General features: G+C 40.0%; 1 protein-coding gene across 2 annotated transcripts in view; it reads left to right on the forward strand.

The window, feature by feature from the left end:
* ctdspla (CTD (carboxy-terminal domain, RNA polymerase II, polypeptide A) small phosphatase-like a) overlaps positions 1-15165 on the forward strand; it is a 45534-nt gene extending 30369 nt beyond the window's left edge. For both annotated transcript variants that reach the window (XM_084747111.1, XM_084747109.1), the window contains 5 exons: positions 3771-3872; positions 11180-11236; positions 12774-12866; positions 12955-13140; positions 13958-15165. In XM_084747111.1, coding sequence (XP_084603237.1) covers positions 3771-3872; positions 11180-11236; positions 12774-12866; positions 12955-13140; positions 13958-14083 — 564 coding nt within the window. In that variant the 3' untranslated portion in view covers positions 14084-15165. The remainder of the gene's footprint in view (positions 1-3770; positions 3873-11179; positions 11237-12773; positions 12867-12954; positions 13141-13957) is intronic.
* Positions 15166-16112: the final 947 nt, after the last annotated feature.

The following is a 16112-nucleotide window of genomic DNA, read 5'->3' on the forward strand; positions in this document are numbered from 1 at the left end:
AATTCATTTAGCTATTTTGGAATCTATGTGGTCCTGTGGTTTACTGTAATTTAGGATATTCACACTCACAGCATCCCACATCGCAGCCAAGCGTTAAACTACACCACCCAGCCGTCACCTCCCTTCAATGGCAGGAAGTGCATGTGGCGATGAGGTCTGCTCTTTTTTATTTTCCTGGCTGACTTAAATAACTCAAGCTGACCTGGACAGGTTACATCTGCGTCATCCCTTACTGTAAGTGTCACCATCACAATGCCAAAGAAACCAAAACCATCACAAACATATGAAGACACACAGACATGCAAATAAACAGTATCATTTTAGCCTCAGCCTTCTTACGTAGCATCATTATTATTATACAAACACTTAATAAATGGTTTATAAGACACCTCAATATAGTTTTGATTAGATGTAAGGTCATTGTTTGGTTATTTGTCCACTGTTCTGTTACTTCTGGAGCCTTTAGCTGCATCTTATGACCTTCATCGGCTGATAAAGTGCGCTCCGATCTTGATCAGATCTTTTTTTTGCCGCAGAACAGGTTTTTTTTTAACGATTTATTCACAAAATCACGTTGCACTTGCTGTGAATAGTTTTTCGCCTCTAAATTATTTGCAATTACGTGCCATTTATTTGTGTTGCTGTTGATGTGTAAAGGCCTTTACAGTTCAAAAGCTACAGGTGAAAAAGTATAGTGCCATCATCCAGACAAATTACAACAAATTTGACACTGTACTCCCTTGGGTTCTCAGCAATATGCCCAAGAAGTGTGAAGTAGATCAGATGAATGGTTCTTGACATATATGTATGACATATTTACATACATACAGACAGATATTACTTCTATTACAGTTAGACTTTAATTAAATGTTGGTCTGTGTTGTGTAAGGTGACACAAAGGAATTTGCGTTGTCACTTTTTCTTTTGACATACATGTTTTCCAGCATGTGTTTGGTAGATTTGTCTGCACCACAGTGATCGAGTAAAATGACTTCCTGTCAGTAAGCTCGGTGCGCTGTGGTTCAGAGCTGTCAGTCTGGCATAGCGCCCCCTGGCTGTGGCTTCAGGTGAAGGGCTTTCCTATCGCAGCGCAGCTCCCTGGTGGAAAATGTCAAGGTCCCAGTCAGTCCCTCTTTATTTTCTCAACCTGCATGTGTAAATCACATTCATCACGGCCTGACAGGATGTCATTCAGTGTCCTTGCTCACAGGGAATCCTTCCTGCGATACATCAGCATGCAGTCCCGCGATAAGACATGATAAATACAGTGCGCCGCCTGGCCAAAAACACACTAAAAGACAGATACAGGCAGGAAATGGCTGGCATACTGAGCAGCAGCACAAGTGTGTGTGTGTGTGTGTGTGTGTGTGTGTGTAAGATTGACAGAGTCCTTGCACCTCACCTCTATACAGAGTTGTGTGTGTATGTATGTGTGTGTGCATGAATGCATGGATGTACATGTACGTGTGTGAGTGTGTACCCCCTACAGCTGCGCCATCTGCCCCGTGCCTGTCTGCAACCCCAGGCTTGTTTGGCAGAGGACACGAGTGATTCTCCTTTTCCCCCCTGACCCTGAAGGCAGCACAGTCACAGAGCTCAGTCAACATGAAGTAACACAGAAAATATCAGCAGGGGGCTCGTACAGTGAAGCCACACGTACACCAACAACGACAACAGGCAAATTAGTGATAATATCACCAGCTGGTCAGGTAGTTTTGATACATGATGGCATGTGAGTTGGCATTAAATGAGATGTAACTATCCTCCGGCTTCTCACATACAGTCTGCAGATCAGTCTGATACCAGTTTAAGTCAAACAGATTTTTAGAACTGTTGAGTTATGGTTGAATTATTGAAGTAAATTGAAGGAATCACTTGTGATGGACCTTTTTCACCATTTTGTGACATTTCATAAACTAAATATTATGATGATTGTGAAGAAAACGGGAGTACCACAAGGCTCAACTCTGGGGGTCCCTGTCGTTCAGTCAGTTCAACAATGATATCCGATCGGTTTGTGAAGATGTGGAAATTCAGATGTATGCTGATGACACAGTTGTATATAATCGTGGTAGAGATGCTCAACAAGTGGCTGCTAAGCTCTCATTACCACTTTGTAAAGTTGCTGAGTGTCTGAGTGACTTACTTTGAATTTAAAGAAAACAGTCGAAATATATTTTGCAAATAAATAAAAGGAAATGATGCATCCAGTGTCACTGGAGAAATAATCAGAAACATTTATGAGTTTAAATATTTATGTATGATATTGGATTCCAATCTGACTTTTCAAAGCCACATTTAAAAGATGAGTATAACATTTAAATAATTCCTTGTTAAATTTCTACATATTAGGTACTCATTAAAACATTTTGCTTTTACAAAATTATGTTGATGTTCCAAGCTAACTTTAATTTAAAAAAAAAGTAACAAAATTAAAACAGTTAGTTTTGTATTTGTGAAACATTAATGCACAACAGTAGAACACAGTTTACTGCATTGAACATTGGTTTTATTATCAATGTTGTATCAATAACATGATACTGATTTCAGGCCCAGTTGTGGCTTTTAGTTAATTTTAGCTTTTAGAAGGGATGCAGCTATTGACTGCTTATTATCTTCATTTAATTAATCTGCAGCTGGTTGCGCCAGCTGTTTGTAATTTCCTAGCTTGGTTATAATGTTAATTACTGCCAATTAGCAATTTATGCATTGCTAAAATAAAAATCCGCCCTTCTCAGTAAATTCTCATAATTTAGAAGCTGGAACTTGGGAATATTTGGCACTTTTAAGAAAAAAATCAGAACTGATTAAAGCTCCAGCAGGCAACAATTGAACATAAACAATACAGAACCCTCCGCCTTTCTCTTTGCTGCCTGTAACACTCGATTAAGCCCCTCCCACCAAGCCCACAAGCTTGGACAGCAGGCAGGTTTCCCTGCGAAACCTCTCTCCATTCTCAGAAAGAGCCTTGCCAATGTCCCGGTCCATCGGGCAGAGCACCACAGGCTTCACAGGCAGCTGAGAGGCTTGTACACCCCACAGCATAATTTATAGTGTTTGTATGTCTGTGTAGGAATTATTGGAAAATTATCACAGGTTGCAGGGTTTTCTACAGGATTTCCACCATTGAGTAGGCTTTTGCCATCTTGTGCAAGCATCTGCATTAGTAGAACCACCAAGAGGGATGCCCTCCCTCTGAAATGACTTGTGATTGACCATCTGCCATAACGGGTTCATTTTTTAAAGTCTGTAAACAGAGCCAAGAGGAGGAGCAGAAGTCTAGGTTTCTCTCAGACCACTTGAATTACAACGCTCTGAAATGTTTTTTATGGAATTTGTCCACAATGATGCTAAAAATAAACTGCCTGCCCGAGCTTTAGTTGATTAAATTGATGCCAGTTATTTTTCTGTCAACAAATTGATTAATTAATCAGCTCTAAAGATGAGAAGAAAGTATTATTTTGCAATATTATAATGAAAAACGGCCGAGATAAGTATCATATCACCTCACCAGCGTATTGATATCTTATCTATCTGTCAAGCCGCCACAGAAGCTAATCAACACCCTCCTGCAGGTCGTTTATGCCATTAATTGTTTCTTTAGTGTCACCCAAAGCGGCCAAGTGATCAGCTTCAACACTCTAACTGAGCCATCATCACACCCTCAGTATGAGTGTGTGTGTGTGTGTGTGTGATTGTGTGTGAGTGTGTTCTGAATCCTGTTCCCTCAAATGAACCTCTGTTGTAAAGGATGTGTGTTGTCTCCGCAGCCACCAGCCAAGTTCCTCCTGCCAGAGGTCAGTATAGCAGACTACGGCAAGAACTGTGTGGTGATCGACCTGGACGAGACCCTCGTACACAGCTCCTTCAAGGTAATTCACCACGCTGCCTGACACAAACACCCGAGCGCACATCGAAGTCAACAGACACTCATGTTCCCTTTTCATCGTTTCAGTTGTGTCATGCTTTTATTCCGCAGCCTGAGAGGAATAATAGGATTATACAGAAATAAATCTTGAAGATGCCATTCTTTGCCGTGAATACGGGTACAATGGTATGATGACAATTAGCACGAGGTGCCGCTGAGCTCTGTCAGCGTCACCGAAGTGCACATAATCATAGCGAAGTGTGTCCCTGAGAGTATCATGGCTTTTATCCACCAGTTTACACCGGAGAAGACAAAAAGGAGCTCTAACTGTTATGATAACAAGGCGTTGGCATGGCAACCGGTACATCTTCGGTAGCTGTGCATCATGCAATTCATCAGCACGCCTGGGATTTATCTCCAGCCAATCCAGTTGTTTGGCAGGAGGTAGTTACAGTATCTTTTATGTCCTGTGAAAACCATGTGCAGCTTCTCCAAAATGTCAGCTTTTTATGAGCCCACTGCTTTAAACCCTTTAACAACAACTCAGTATCTTAAGAGCCATCCGCCTACATCATAAAACATTTTTATATTTTTGTTAGTTAGACCCTTGCAGTTTATTTGGACATAATGCTTTTTTATTCCACTTCATGACTGGCACACTGTTTTGAAGGCAGCATTTTTTTATGATTAATATATATTATTTTGCATATTTTACCTGGAAGCATAACTACCTGAAAGATGAGACTCTGAAGCAGCATTTCCCAATTGGTTTGGACTCTAAACTGGTCACGGGACCCATTTTTATTGGGATGACAACTGGCAAAGTAAAATGCATAACAATGGCTATGATATGTGAAGTCATTTTCCTAATTAAAATAGAAAAAAAAGTAAGCCAGTCATGCATCTGTTAATATAGCATTTGGACTGCTTGTTTTGTGTAGCTCGATCTGTTATTTTATGACTAGAGTATTGCTAGCAGGCAGGGAGGTGGCAAGTTTATTTGGGTCTCTAAAAAGAGTGGGAACACCTGCTCTAAGGAGAATAATAAACAGGACAAAAAGGGTTTTATTAGATTAAGTAGCTGGAGAATTCTTTCAGCTCATAAAGGAAGATTTAACACTTAGCACGAGTCTATACTAGCAGCTCTGTGAGGCTTTATTTGCTAGTGTGAGCTAAATGCTACAGTGACTGTGTAAACATGCTAATATAATGTTTACTCTGTTCACCTTATTAGTTTCGGCTGTTAGCGTGCAAACAAATGCTGGTTATCACTAAACACAAAAGACAGCTGAGGCTGGTGGGAATTGCATTAATAATGAAGGCTTTTGGTCATCAACATGTATTGCGCATATTAAATTTTGACCTGATGATGATGCTAGAAGAAATGTCCGGACAAACCAACACCAAAGTCATTACATTTTTACATTTTGTTTAAAAATTTGAACAGCACGGTATTGCAGTATTTTGTGTGGCAATATTGTATCAACACACAGGTGCCAAGTATCTATCTTTTACTCTAAATAAAAGCGCATGAACCTTTTTGGTCCTAAATAGTAAAAATCAATTGCTATTTCAGTCTTCAGCACAGAGCGTGACTTATATCTGTGAGGTCTGCAGAGGTCAGTGGGACTGGTAGAAATCGAAGAAAATGAAGTGAGATGAACAGACTGAAAACTTTATCATATTAGATAAAACAAATGTTGACAAAGGTTTCCTTTTGGAGAGATAATTTGCAGAAAAAGGTATTAAATCGCAACATATGGTACCACAGTGCTTAGCAAAATGTTTAAAATGGCAATTATATTATATTACAACTTAAGTGTTATAGAAATATTGTATCCTGGGGCCTCTGGTGATTCTGACCCCTAAATTTGTCTTATGTAAAATAGTATTTGCTCAGTTTTATGGCCAGGCTGCTTCATTTGACAGTGTACGGTACTGTAGAGGGTAATTGAAGGTCAGGATTCAAATTCAAGAACAGAGCATGCATTTTAATTATTTCGTATGTGCTGTAATCCTCTTACAGTGCACCAAATCTTCAGTTGTCCCATCAGACTGTAAAATATGATTGTTTTTATCTTGTTGGGTAAATATCTTAAACAACCCGACAACTATAAGACTGTGATGGACAGTTATTTACAGCCACTTTGGGAGAAATGATCATGTTAGCACCGGTGTACTGTACTGTACTGTATCTCACCATCAACGGTTCCCTCTACTGACACACCTGGCACACCTAGTGACCCACTTCAGCACAGCTCTGCCTGCCCCAGCTGATCTTATTACGTTTGTGTGTGTGTGTGTGTGTGTGTGTGTGTGCTGTATCTGTGTGCCTGTGTGCCTTTTGTCCTCAGCGTGAGTGCAGCTCAAAGCCAAGGAGGTGTGTGCTACAAAATAGCTCAAGGTGAAGCTGAAGACTCTTTTGTGTTTGCTCTAGTTTTATTCAGCAGTGACAGACAACTATTTGTTAAGTAACTGCAGAGGGAAAAAAAAAACGCTTTAAGTACATTTTCATATGAATTAATCTGCTGTGGAAAGTCAGTCAAAAGGAGAGAAAAATCCACCCTGACTGTACTGGACCCACCCATTACAGTCACATGCCAGCAGTACGGGGCCACACACACGTACATGCTCACCCACACACAAGGGTGTGTCCAGTACAGTGTACTGTTGCCTTGAATGACTGCGGGATGAATTTCGCAGAAGTCCTGGAGCTGTTCTAATAGTCTGAAGGGTTTTTATTTTCTCTCTTGACAAAACAAGTCAGAAACTCAAACAGGGACTCACTTTTTTTCCCCTGCTTTTGATGAAACTGCAGTTGCACACCGTAAACTCAGTCCATCAAAATGCATTTAGTTCAGGGATCAGTATGCACTATGAAATGGATTCAGGCAACGCAATAAACAAAAATCAGTTGGGAGAGGAAGAGAGTGAAAAAGAAAGCGACAAACACATAGCATTTTCAGTTCCGCTCAGAAGCCTGCAGGATTTCCTGTAGATTATTTTCTTCTAGAAGTGAGTTCAGGGGGTAAATTTGGATCAAAATATACAAGTTATCATTAGACAGTTAGTGCAGAAACACAACCAGAAGTGACAGGGGACACTTCACATACTGTAGTGCACAGATGGACTGAAAAAGATGCGTTACATAACACATCACATACTGTATGCTTTATCCTGTATGTTACAGATGAACAGATCATTTCCAGCTCTGCTCTAGGATTAGATCCAGTGTGTGGTGGATGTGTGAAAGTGGCTGAAGGGATATACTGTATATACTAATAATAACTAGGACCAGACCAATAGAGGAGGTTTTGGGCCGACACTGATATTAAGGAGCAGAAAAAATTCCATTATTAATATTAGTGCTTATTCTTTATACAGAATATAATAAACACAATGTAACAGCGGTGGGATATTTTATAATTTAACAATAAACTTTATTGTAATAAAATAATTATAAATAAAAAAAACACTGCTCTTGTTTTCTGTCTTTGCTTGTCTTTGCTTTTTTTTTAAAGGTGCTCATTAAAGAAGGTTATTAGTTAAAGACAGTTAAAAACCAATCTTCCTTATGTTCAGTTTTATAAAAAACAACATTTTCCTATTAGCGCATATCAGACTACATATATGCCAATACCAATATATGTCTGTGATCAGCCAATATCAGGTCAATAATATACAATAATAATAACAATATATCAGTTGTACTCAGGTGATAAAATATGAATATAATATGAAGAAAAGAAAAGGAAAGAAAAATTGTCAAAACACACATGACGCCTCTGTTTTTTTTCCTGTCAATAGTACGGTAACGTTTTCTTCATCTACAGACTTTTTCATCCTTAAGTTAGTTACTTCACTTTTCACAGTTAGCTTTGCACATATTGTTAATAGTATATAATGTTTGTTTTGTGCTCGTAGTGTTTTTGAGCATGTTGATAATCACCTCAGAGTCTTAGATAACTGTTAACTGCAACATAAGATAACCAGCTAGCATCGTCATTTTCAGGAATAAAGTAAAAATCCACCAAAAATGTCTCGGCTTGTCTTTCCACTGATCAACAACTCTGATTTGGTCAAAATAAACCCTGAATTCACCGTATTAACTGTGAAAATACTAAGAGAGAAGTGAACTGCACTACATACTGTAGTGCACAGATAGACTAAAAAAGAAGTGTTGCATAACACGTCACATACTGTACGCTTTATCCTGTATGTTACAGATGAAAAGATCATTTCCAGGCTTCCTCTCGGATTAGATCCAGTGTGTGGTGGATGTGTGAAAGTGGCTGAGAAGATAAACTGTATATACTAATTATAACAGAAAAGATTATTCATATAATACTTTCCAAAACCAATGTGACAAAGTCCCTTAAAGATAACAGATAATAAAAACTGAAATATTAATAAAATAAAATAAAATTATTGTCCCAACACACATGGCAGAAAGTACACGTGCACCAGAACATAACACTCAGATATGAGTGCTGCACAATCTGTCGCTATTACAGCTTCCACTTTTCTGAAAATGCTTTCCACAGGATTTGGCGTCCTGGCTGCAGGGATTTGATCACATTCAGCCGCGAGAGCATAAGTGAGGTCAGACGCTGATTGTGGGTGATAAGGTCTGGCTTGTTCCGCTTCATCTTGAAGGTGCTGAATGGGGTTGAAGTCAGGGCGCCGTGCAGGTCATTCAAGTTCACCCACACCATTACACTGGTACACTGTTTCTCCAAAGGTTCCTTGGGGTTCCTGCAGTGTAAACGCGGTTTCAATCGATCAGTTGAGAAAAATAATCTGTATGCTATTTGATAATAAACTAAATATGAAAATACAAAATATTAAATAATGATTTATTCTAACCTTAAATTGCTTTTAATATACGTTTTGAACTTGCTCCTGCGTAGGAACGTCTTTTTCTGTCCACATACTTGTTGTTATATTGTCTAAATCTAAGATGTACAATGTAATAAAAAAAATAAAGGATTAGCCATAACACTTCAATCAGTAAATAAAATTAATTTAAAGAAGCATTTTGAAAGCGTAAGGAGAAGTTCCCTCCGATACATCTGTCGAGGTCACTGCTGGTTCAGCACAGATCCATAACACAAACACTCTCTACACTTCATCCCTCCATCTCTCTCACACATTCGTCCCCCCTCTCTCCCTCCTCCACTTCCACATCTCTCGCTGCCTCGGATCCCGGCCCGCTACGGCGCAGCGCGACGGGCAGCTGCTGTGTGTTCGGTCGTCAGATGATGGAGTGATTCAGCCGAAGAAGAGCAAGAGGCAGAGGCCAAGTCTGTCTCCGCATCTCTTCCTTCCTCCATCTGCGACTCTCCCTCCTCTTCCTCTTTCTCTTTGTGGAAGCTGGACCAAATGCTGCCTGTTTGTTCTCTCCTCTGCCTGTCACTGGTTTCGCTCATTACTGGTTCTGTTTTTAGACAGTCAAGGCTATAGTCTTTTACTGGTGTAAACATTAACCAGAGCTGAATATATTGCGAGACTGATCCATCTCACATCTGTCTTTGGGGGGATCTGGAGCTTTTGACTGAGCATGGACTGACTCTTGCATCACATAGAGAAACCAAACATCTCTAACACAGAGGGTCTATTGTTCCACTGTCACCACCATCATGGTCGTATTAGGCAGATTATACAGGTGACAAGTGGAAGGTCAAAGTGCTGTGTTCAGTATTCCTACAGCAAACACTCCCTCTGTTGGACGGCATTGAACAGTACCTGTTAACTTGTTTTATACCTGAAGGTAACTGGCATTGAATTACTCGTATATAATCATTATATAATCATTTATCAGAGTTTCTAGATAAATGTCAAAGTGGTTTGTGGAAACAGGAGTGCAACTTCATAAGACCTGAAAATAAAAAACAGGTAACACTTTACTTTAAGTCCTCCTATTTAACATTTATAAGCAGATACAAACATTTAATTAATGGTTTATAACACACTTTAAAATAAGTCCATGTAACTTTTCATTTCTGCACATATGAGAGTAAGAAATGCTCAGATGTGGTGAGCAAAGATGGATACTCTGTTATTCTATAGCAGTCACCAAATCAAATCTAACTGATATCACTGTTACAACAAAAATAAAGAACAGTTCTCACTCTTCAGATGTTCTTTTTTTTTTTTGTATAGTGCATCAAAAATTGGCTTTTGTTGAGCATCTTGCCTGAGGATTCAAATGAAATATTTTGACACAATCTGCCAAATCAGACATGTCATGTTGTCTTTCTGTGAAACTGTAAAAAACGTCCACGTCCATATATGTTTGACACCATGAGCATGACATCCATAGACATATATATGTAGATGCTGCAGTTGCTAAAAGCCAAGTAGCCTAGCTTATATGCTCTTTAACTTGTCTAAACTTAAAGAGGACAACATTTTGTTTTAATCAACAATTCCTTTTTGGGGAGGAAGTAATCATCATAAAAAGGAATAAAGTTAAGATTTTACTATTTATATTGCTGTTAGACATTTTGGCTAATTAGCCTTGAAATTAAAACCCTTTTTTGTCAGCCTAATTTCTTCTATAGTTGGCGTCACTGCCATGTAGGGCAGACTTTTATATTAATAATAGATAGAAAGTCTAGGATACAGTAATCATAAACATTATTTTACCGAACAGTAGTGTTCACTATATAAAATGATACTTCTAAATAATCCTCTATTCTGTCTTGTGTCTACAACAAGCTATCCAAACAGGTGACAGCCGAGTTCTTACAGAAAATCTTTCTTTGTGCTTCTGAAAACTCAGAGGAACGTTTTTTCTCTCCGTCTGTGTCACCTGTTTTTCTTCCTCTCCCTCTCCGAAATGACACCGCCGTGCCTCCCACCTTTTCCTTTCATCCTCGTCTCTTACGCCCTCCACTTGTCTTCCACCCACACCCCTCCGGCATCTATCTTCCTCTACCTCCTGCACCTCTCCTCTCCCCTTTTCTTGCTTTTAAAGATGACACAAGTCACGCTGAGAAAACGGTGGCGCTCCTCCTGTCCGCGCTCTCGTCTGTCATCTTGTTCAGCTCCCGGGTTTCTCCCCGGAGTCTCACTCCTGGTTTTTATTTAACACTGAGATTCAGAGCGCTGGAGCAGAGGGAACCACATTATGCTTAAAGCCTTCCCAGTTTGCCTGGGGCACCTTAGAGGACTACTTTACTTTTCTCCTTTTTTAAAAAACCAAAAATATGTGCATGTGGTTTAGCAGCTTCCTTGTCAGATTGTGCTGTTTTGAGCAGAAAATACCACAAGTTTTGAATCCCTTCTCTGTTTCTTGTCTCCCTGCAGCCCATCAGCAATGCAGACTTTATTGTTCCAGTGGAGATTGATGGGACTGTTCATCAGGTACTGCTGCTCTCATATGGATGACTTCCAGGAGTGGGCTTGAATGAAATAATATGTATTAATTTGTAAGATCTCCCTTGAAAGCTGTGGCTCCGTTTTCTTTCCGTTGGTATTTATTATTCTCTGTGATCTCGTGGTTATGTCAGTGTGGGACAGCACGCACACTCCTCCCTGAATTTAGTGCTTTCTGTTTTATTCTCTGTAAAGATAGATGGGTCGTGATGCGGCTGTGTCACCAGGTAAACAAACACCACAAAGCGTGTTGAAGATGCTCTCGAGTGCACAGAAGAGGAGACGCTTCACTGATGAGAAATGTGTGTGAGAGGGAGAGGGAAATGACAACAGAAAGGAAGAAACACCTGCATTGTGACGAGACATGTTGAGGTTCTGTTTGTACAGTGTATTGATTTTAAAGGTTTTGTCCTGTTTGAAGCAGAAGCAGCCAGACTGTAGCTGTGACCAGGTTCAAGTAATCCAGGATAGGCTTTCTGTATACGTCTTGGCCTATGCTTGATTACTTGCACTTGGGGGCAGCAACTAACCCACGGAGACCTACTGAAGAAGAAGTCTGTTGTCGTCAAGGTGCTTGGTACAACGTCCATTTTTTCAGATAACAAAGGAAACCTAAGTTAAATACTCAACAAAAGTAAACCTATAAGAACATCGCCTAAATCAGGGTTCTAAACCTGGAGGTCAGGACTAGAGATGAGCTGATATACTACTCAGTATGGGTATCGGTCTGATACCGGCCAAAATCACTGCATACAGATTAAATGTATATTAATTTAAAATGTGCTGACCAATCAAAATGCTATTTAAAAATATTTAAATAACACGAAGTAGCAGTATACCACATTGCGGGCTGTGTATTCCTTCCTTTTTGGGAGTAGAATATTTGTTTCACAGTTTGCACTGGATGTTTTTTAGATGGCCAGGTAGAGCAAAGCATTTGGCTGGTGGCTGGTACTAATTTTAGGACACATGCACAGATAAAAAAAAGTCTTTTTATTTTAGTGCCTTTGTGCCACAGTGTTGTGTTTAACCAAGCAGCCATAGCCAGGTTTGCTGGCCATGACATGGGACTATTACTATTATTATTTAGAAAATTTAAAAGTTCAGACTCGGGCCGACATGAGACTGGACAGGAAATGGAGACTGTGTCTGACAGCAGCGCCGTCAAAAACCCGAGGCACCTGCGTTTCCATAAGAGCTCCCATCAAGCTTTGGAAAATATCACCCCGACTTTCTGCAATATGGAGATTTTCAGGGAACACCAACCTAATTATTCAAAAGGTTGAGACCCCCCCTTTCATGCACACATGCTGCTTGGATCACGATGACAATACACGAGGAAGAATTATATCCAGAAATGATAACTTGTTTTGTTCATAAGGACCAACACTATTAATAGTTGATAACAAGATGCACCAATCAGAGCATGTGTAAGACTCACTTAAAACACCCAGCTTTACTTGTGTGTCAGTGTGTAAAACGTTAACTTTAAAGGTGTGCTTTTATTCTCTTGTGTTTGTTTCAGGTGTATGTGCTAAAGAGGCCTCACGTGGACGAGTTCCTCCAGAAGATGGGGGAGCTCTTCGAATGTGTGCTCTTCACAGCCAGCTTAGCAAAGGTTTGTCCACACGTTTTAACGCTGAGACGACGGTCACAGTTAGGTCGCTTCGCACAGACTGCGTTAACATGATGTTCTCTTGGTTCAGTACGCTGACCCCGTGGCAGACCTGCTGGACCAGTGGGGGGTGTTTCGGACCCGGCTCTTCAGGGAATCCTGTGTTTTCCACAGAGGAAACTACGTCAAAGACCTCAGCCGGCTGGGCCGAGAGCTCAGTAAAGTCATCATCATAGACAACTCACCTGCCTCCTACATCTTCCACCCTGAGAATGCAGTAAGTCTGGCCTCTGCTTGATGCTGAACGGTAGTAAGTTTGACCTAAATCCTCAACTATGCTGGACTACTGATCCTGATGCTCATAATGGTCTGAGATAAGTGAGGGAAGGCTGGATGCTGTTGTTAAGTACCAAAAAAATGTCAAGTGTTAGTCATCATGATACAATATTAAACTGGTCCTTTGGGAAGTCTGCCACAATATGATTTCATTTCAATTCACAGGCCTGCAATCAATAGTAGACAAATTTAACACAATCAGTTACAGAAGATGTGTTATGCCTGATAAGTTACTTGAATGTTTGACCCAGGAATCTTACTGCTTTTGTTCACACCTAAGTGGCAAAAATTCCAGGAATTTCATTTGATCTTGCAGTAGCAGGAAATAGCTATTTTTAAGGTGAACTACAATGAAACATTGTGGTGTGGTTTTAGATGCCACAAAATCCAGACTGAGAATGGGGTCAAAATACACTGGCACAACAACAATAAGTTAGTTATAAAGTTAATAAAGAGGGTGAATGATTATATCTGCGAGACATTGTCAGTTTTAATCTGCGCTGTTGTTTTAGAAACAGCGTCGAGCCAGAGGCAGTGTTCCCAATTTTATGAGATTTCTCTCCTCCGTGGGGAAGTTTCTCAGTGGAGCTGCTGCCACTCTTCGTGCCTTTGATCCATTTCCCCCATTAATTATTTACACAAGACTCGCACCGTCTCCTCACCTATAATGCATTGCTTTAGACTCGAGTGTCAGCTGAGTTTTATCCCTTGATCAAATAAATTCATGCTGTCTCTCCTCTTGTCTCTTCCCTCCTCAGGTCCCGGTGCAGTCCTGGTTTGACGACATGACGGACACGGAGCTGCTGGACCTGATTCCTCTGTTCGAGGGCCTCAGTAAGGAGGAGGACGTTTACAGTCTGTTACAGAGTCTGAGGAACAGGTAGCAGACGGCGGCTCCAGCTGGTTCTTCCTGCCTCGGCCCCGCTGCAAAGAGGCCTCACCTCGCTGCCACGGCCCCGCAGCCGGGCATCCGTCCTCCATCCGGCGCTGGGAGTCCCGATGCGGACCCCAGCGTGAGGACTTCAGGCAATCTCTCCAGTCAAAATGAAATCTAGAGACAACAACTGTATGGATTCTTACATCTCTGCATTCTTGGACTCTTTGTACAGGACTCCTACTGACTAAAGATTATATTACTGTATGTACATACTATATGTTTCTAAGAGCAAGACATACATAAAGTAATTTTTCTATCAGAGAGAGGAGGTTTTACTATTCTATCAAGTAATATTTTAGTTACCAAAAATAATCAAATAGACAGAACGAAGAGTTTCTTCTTTTTTCGAGAAATGGGTGACCTTTTGTTTTTTTTGTTTTTTTGTGTTGAGCTGTGCTATGCAGGCTGTTGTTTCTCGTCTGACCTTTTGTTCAAACAACTGTGATTTATCTTCTCTTACAGAATGAAGTGCCTTCATTACTGTGCTGATTTTGTTGTGTCGGGTGATGGGGTGCACATTTTTATGCTGCATATTTACTCAAATCTCCAAAAGCGTATTAACTAAATCCTTAAATTGAAGTTGGGAATGAGTCTTTGGTACAGTAATTATCATTTAATCTGAGAAAAAAAATGAAAATAATAATTTCTAGAGCTGTATCCGACTAGCCTGTTAGACCTGGATGATTCTTTGCTTTTGAGTTTAGTAACATTGAATTGTTAAATTCACCAAAAGTTTTTACAATTCAATGTGATTTGTGGCTGAATGACGTCATTTGATCCTGACTGTAAATTGATAATCCTTGAAGACATTGAAACCCCACGTTATTATTGAGAAGAAAAAAAAAAAGATGGAACCTTTGTGATAACCGTCCACCAATAAATGTTAAACTTTTGAGGAAAATATAATAATTAGCTTAGATTACATGAAATTCTATTTATTGGGGAAAAGTGGGTTTGGGTGCATTGTAAAGACTGCTGTTCAAATCGTACTGTACAACATTATTAAAGTTGCAAGTTTGCACACTGTCAGTTTGTAGCGTGGTGTCATGACTTTTAAAGATACTATAATTAATACTTTTGTGTAATGTGACACAAACATTACATGACCGTGCAGAAAAAGCTCTAATAAACAGACTTTACCTGCCCAGCACCAAACAGTAGACAGAGAAATTTAGCTACTAGGTGGTGCATTTAGCAGCTAAAGAGTCCTATGTTTGCCTCAGGAGTTGGTGGAGACCAAAAACAGAGCTAAAAGACAATGAATATTAGTCTTACAATCATCAAGTGTCCAGAAACGTTGCTCTGTAACTGCTGAAGCTTTTCCACTGGATGGTACATTTATTTCTGCTCACTCTCTCTCCATCACTCACTATGCACACAAACGGAGCTGTGCTTCTTTTATAACAGAGGTTATGAAGGGATGGTGGTCTTCCTCAATTTACCACGGCGTGGTGTGGTTTTGCAGGCAGCCCTTTTTTATTGAATAAAAAAATTATGGTTGCAATTGATGGTGGCTCGGCTATTTAAAAATGTCGGGTTTGTGCAGGACATCCCATCAGTGGTCTGCACTGCAGTGTTTTCATGTCATCTTTTAGTATCAGCTCAGCTCACGTGGAACGTGGTCAAAATTCGGTTTGGTTTCTGTACGTCCTTGACTCATGTACCACTGATGGCACGCAAGCTCTCTTCAGTGGTACGTGGAGATATATCAGTTATATATATCAGCCCCACAGTTTGAGAAGCACTGCATTAAACTGACAGAGGTTTGAGGTTCAAAGATAATTTTATAGCTTGGAAACAACACTTGATCTTCATCAGCAGATGAAGTTTCCTCAGGTGTCATGGACATGGACATAGTTTCATTTTGCTAATACCAACATGGATAAGAAATTCGGGGCTCAGCATTTATTGTTGTCAGTTAGCACCTATTCTAGTTTTATTTTGACAAGTAAAAGAAAAGAATTTTCTTAAAATGA

This window comes from Lutjanus erythropterus, chromosome 21 (genome assembly GCF_056507025.1).
Source record: "Lutjanus erythropterus isolate fLutEry1 chromosome 21, fLutEry1.hap2, whole genome shotgun sequence".
Classification (NCBI taxonomy): domain Eukaryota; kingdom Metazoa; phylum Chordata; class Actinopteri; order Lutjaniformes; family Lutjanidae; genus Lutjanus; species Lutjanus erythropterus.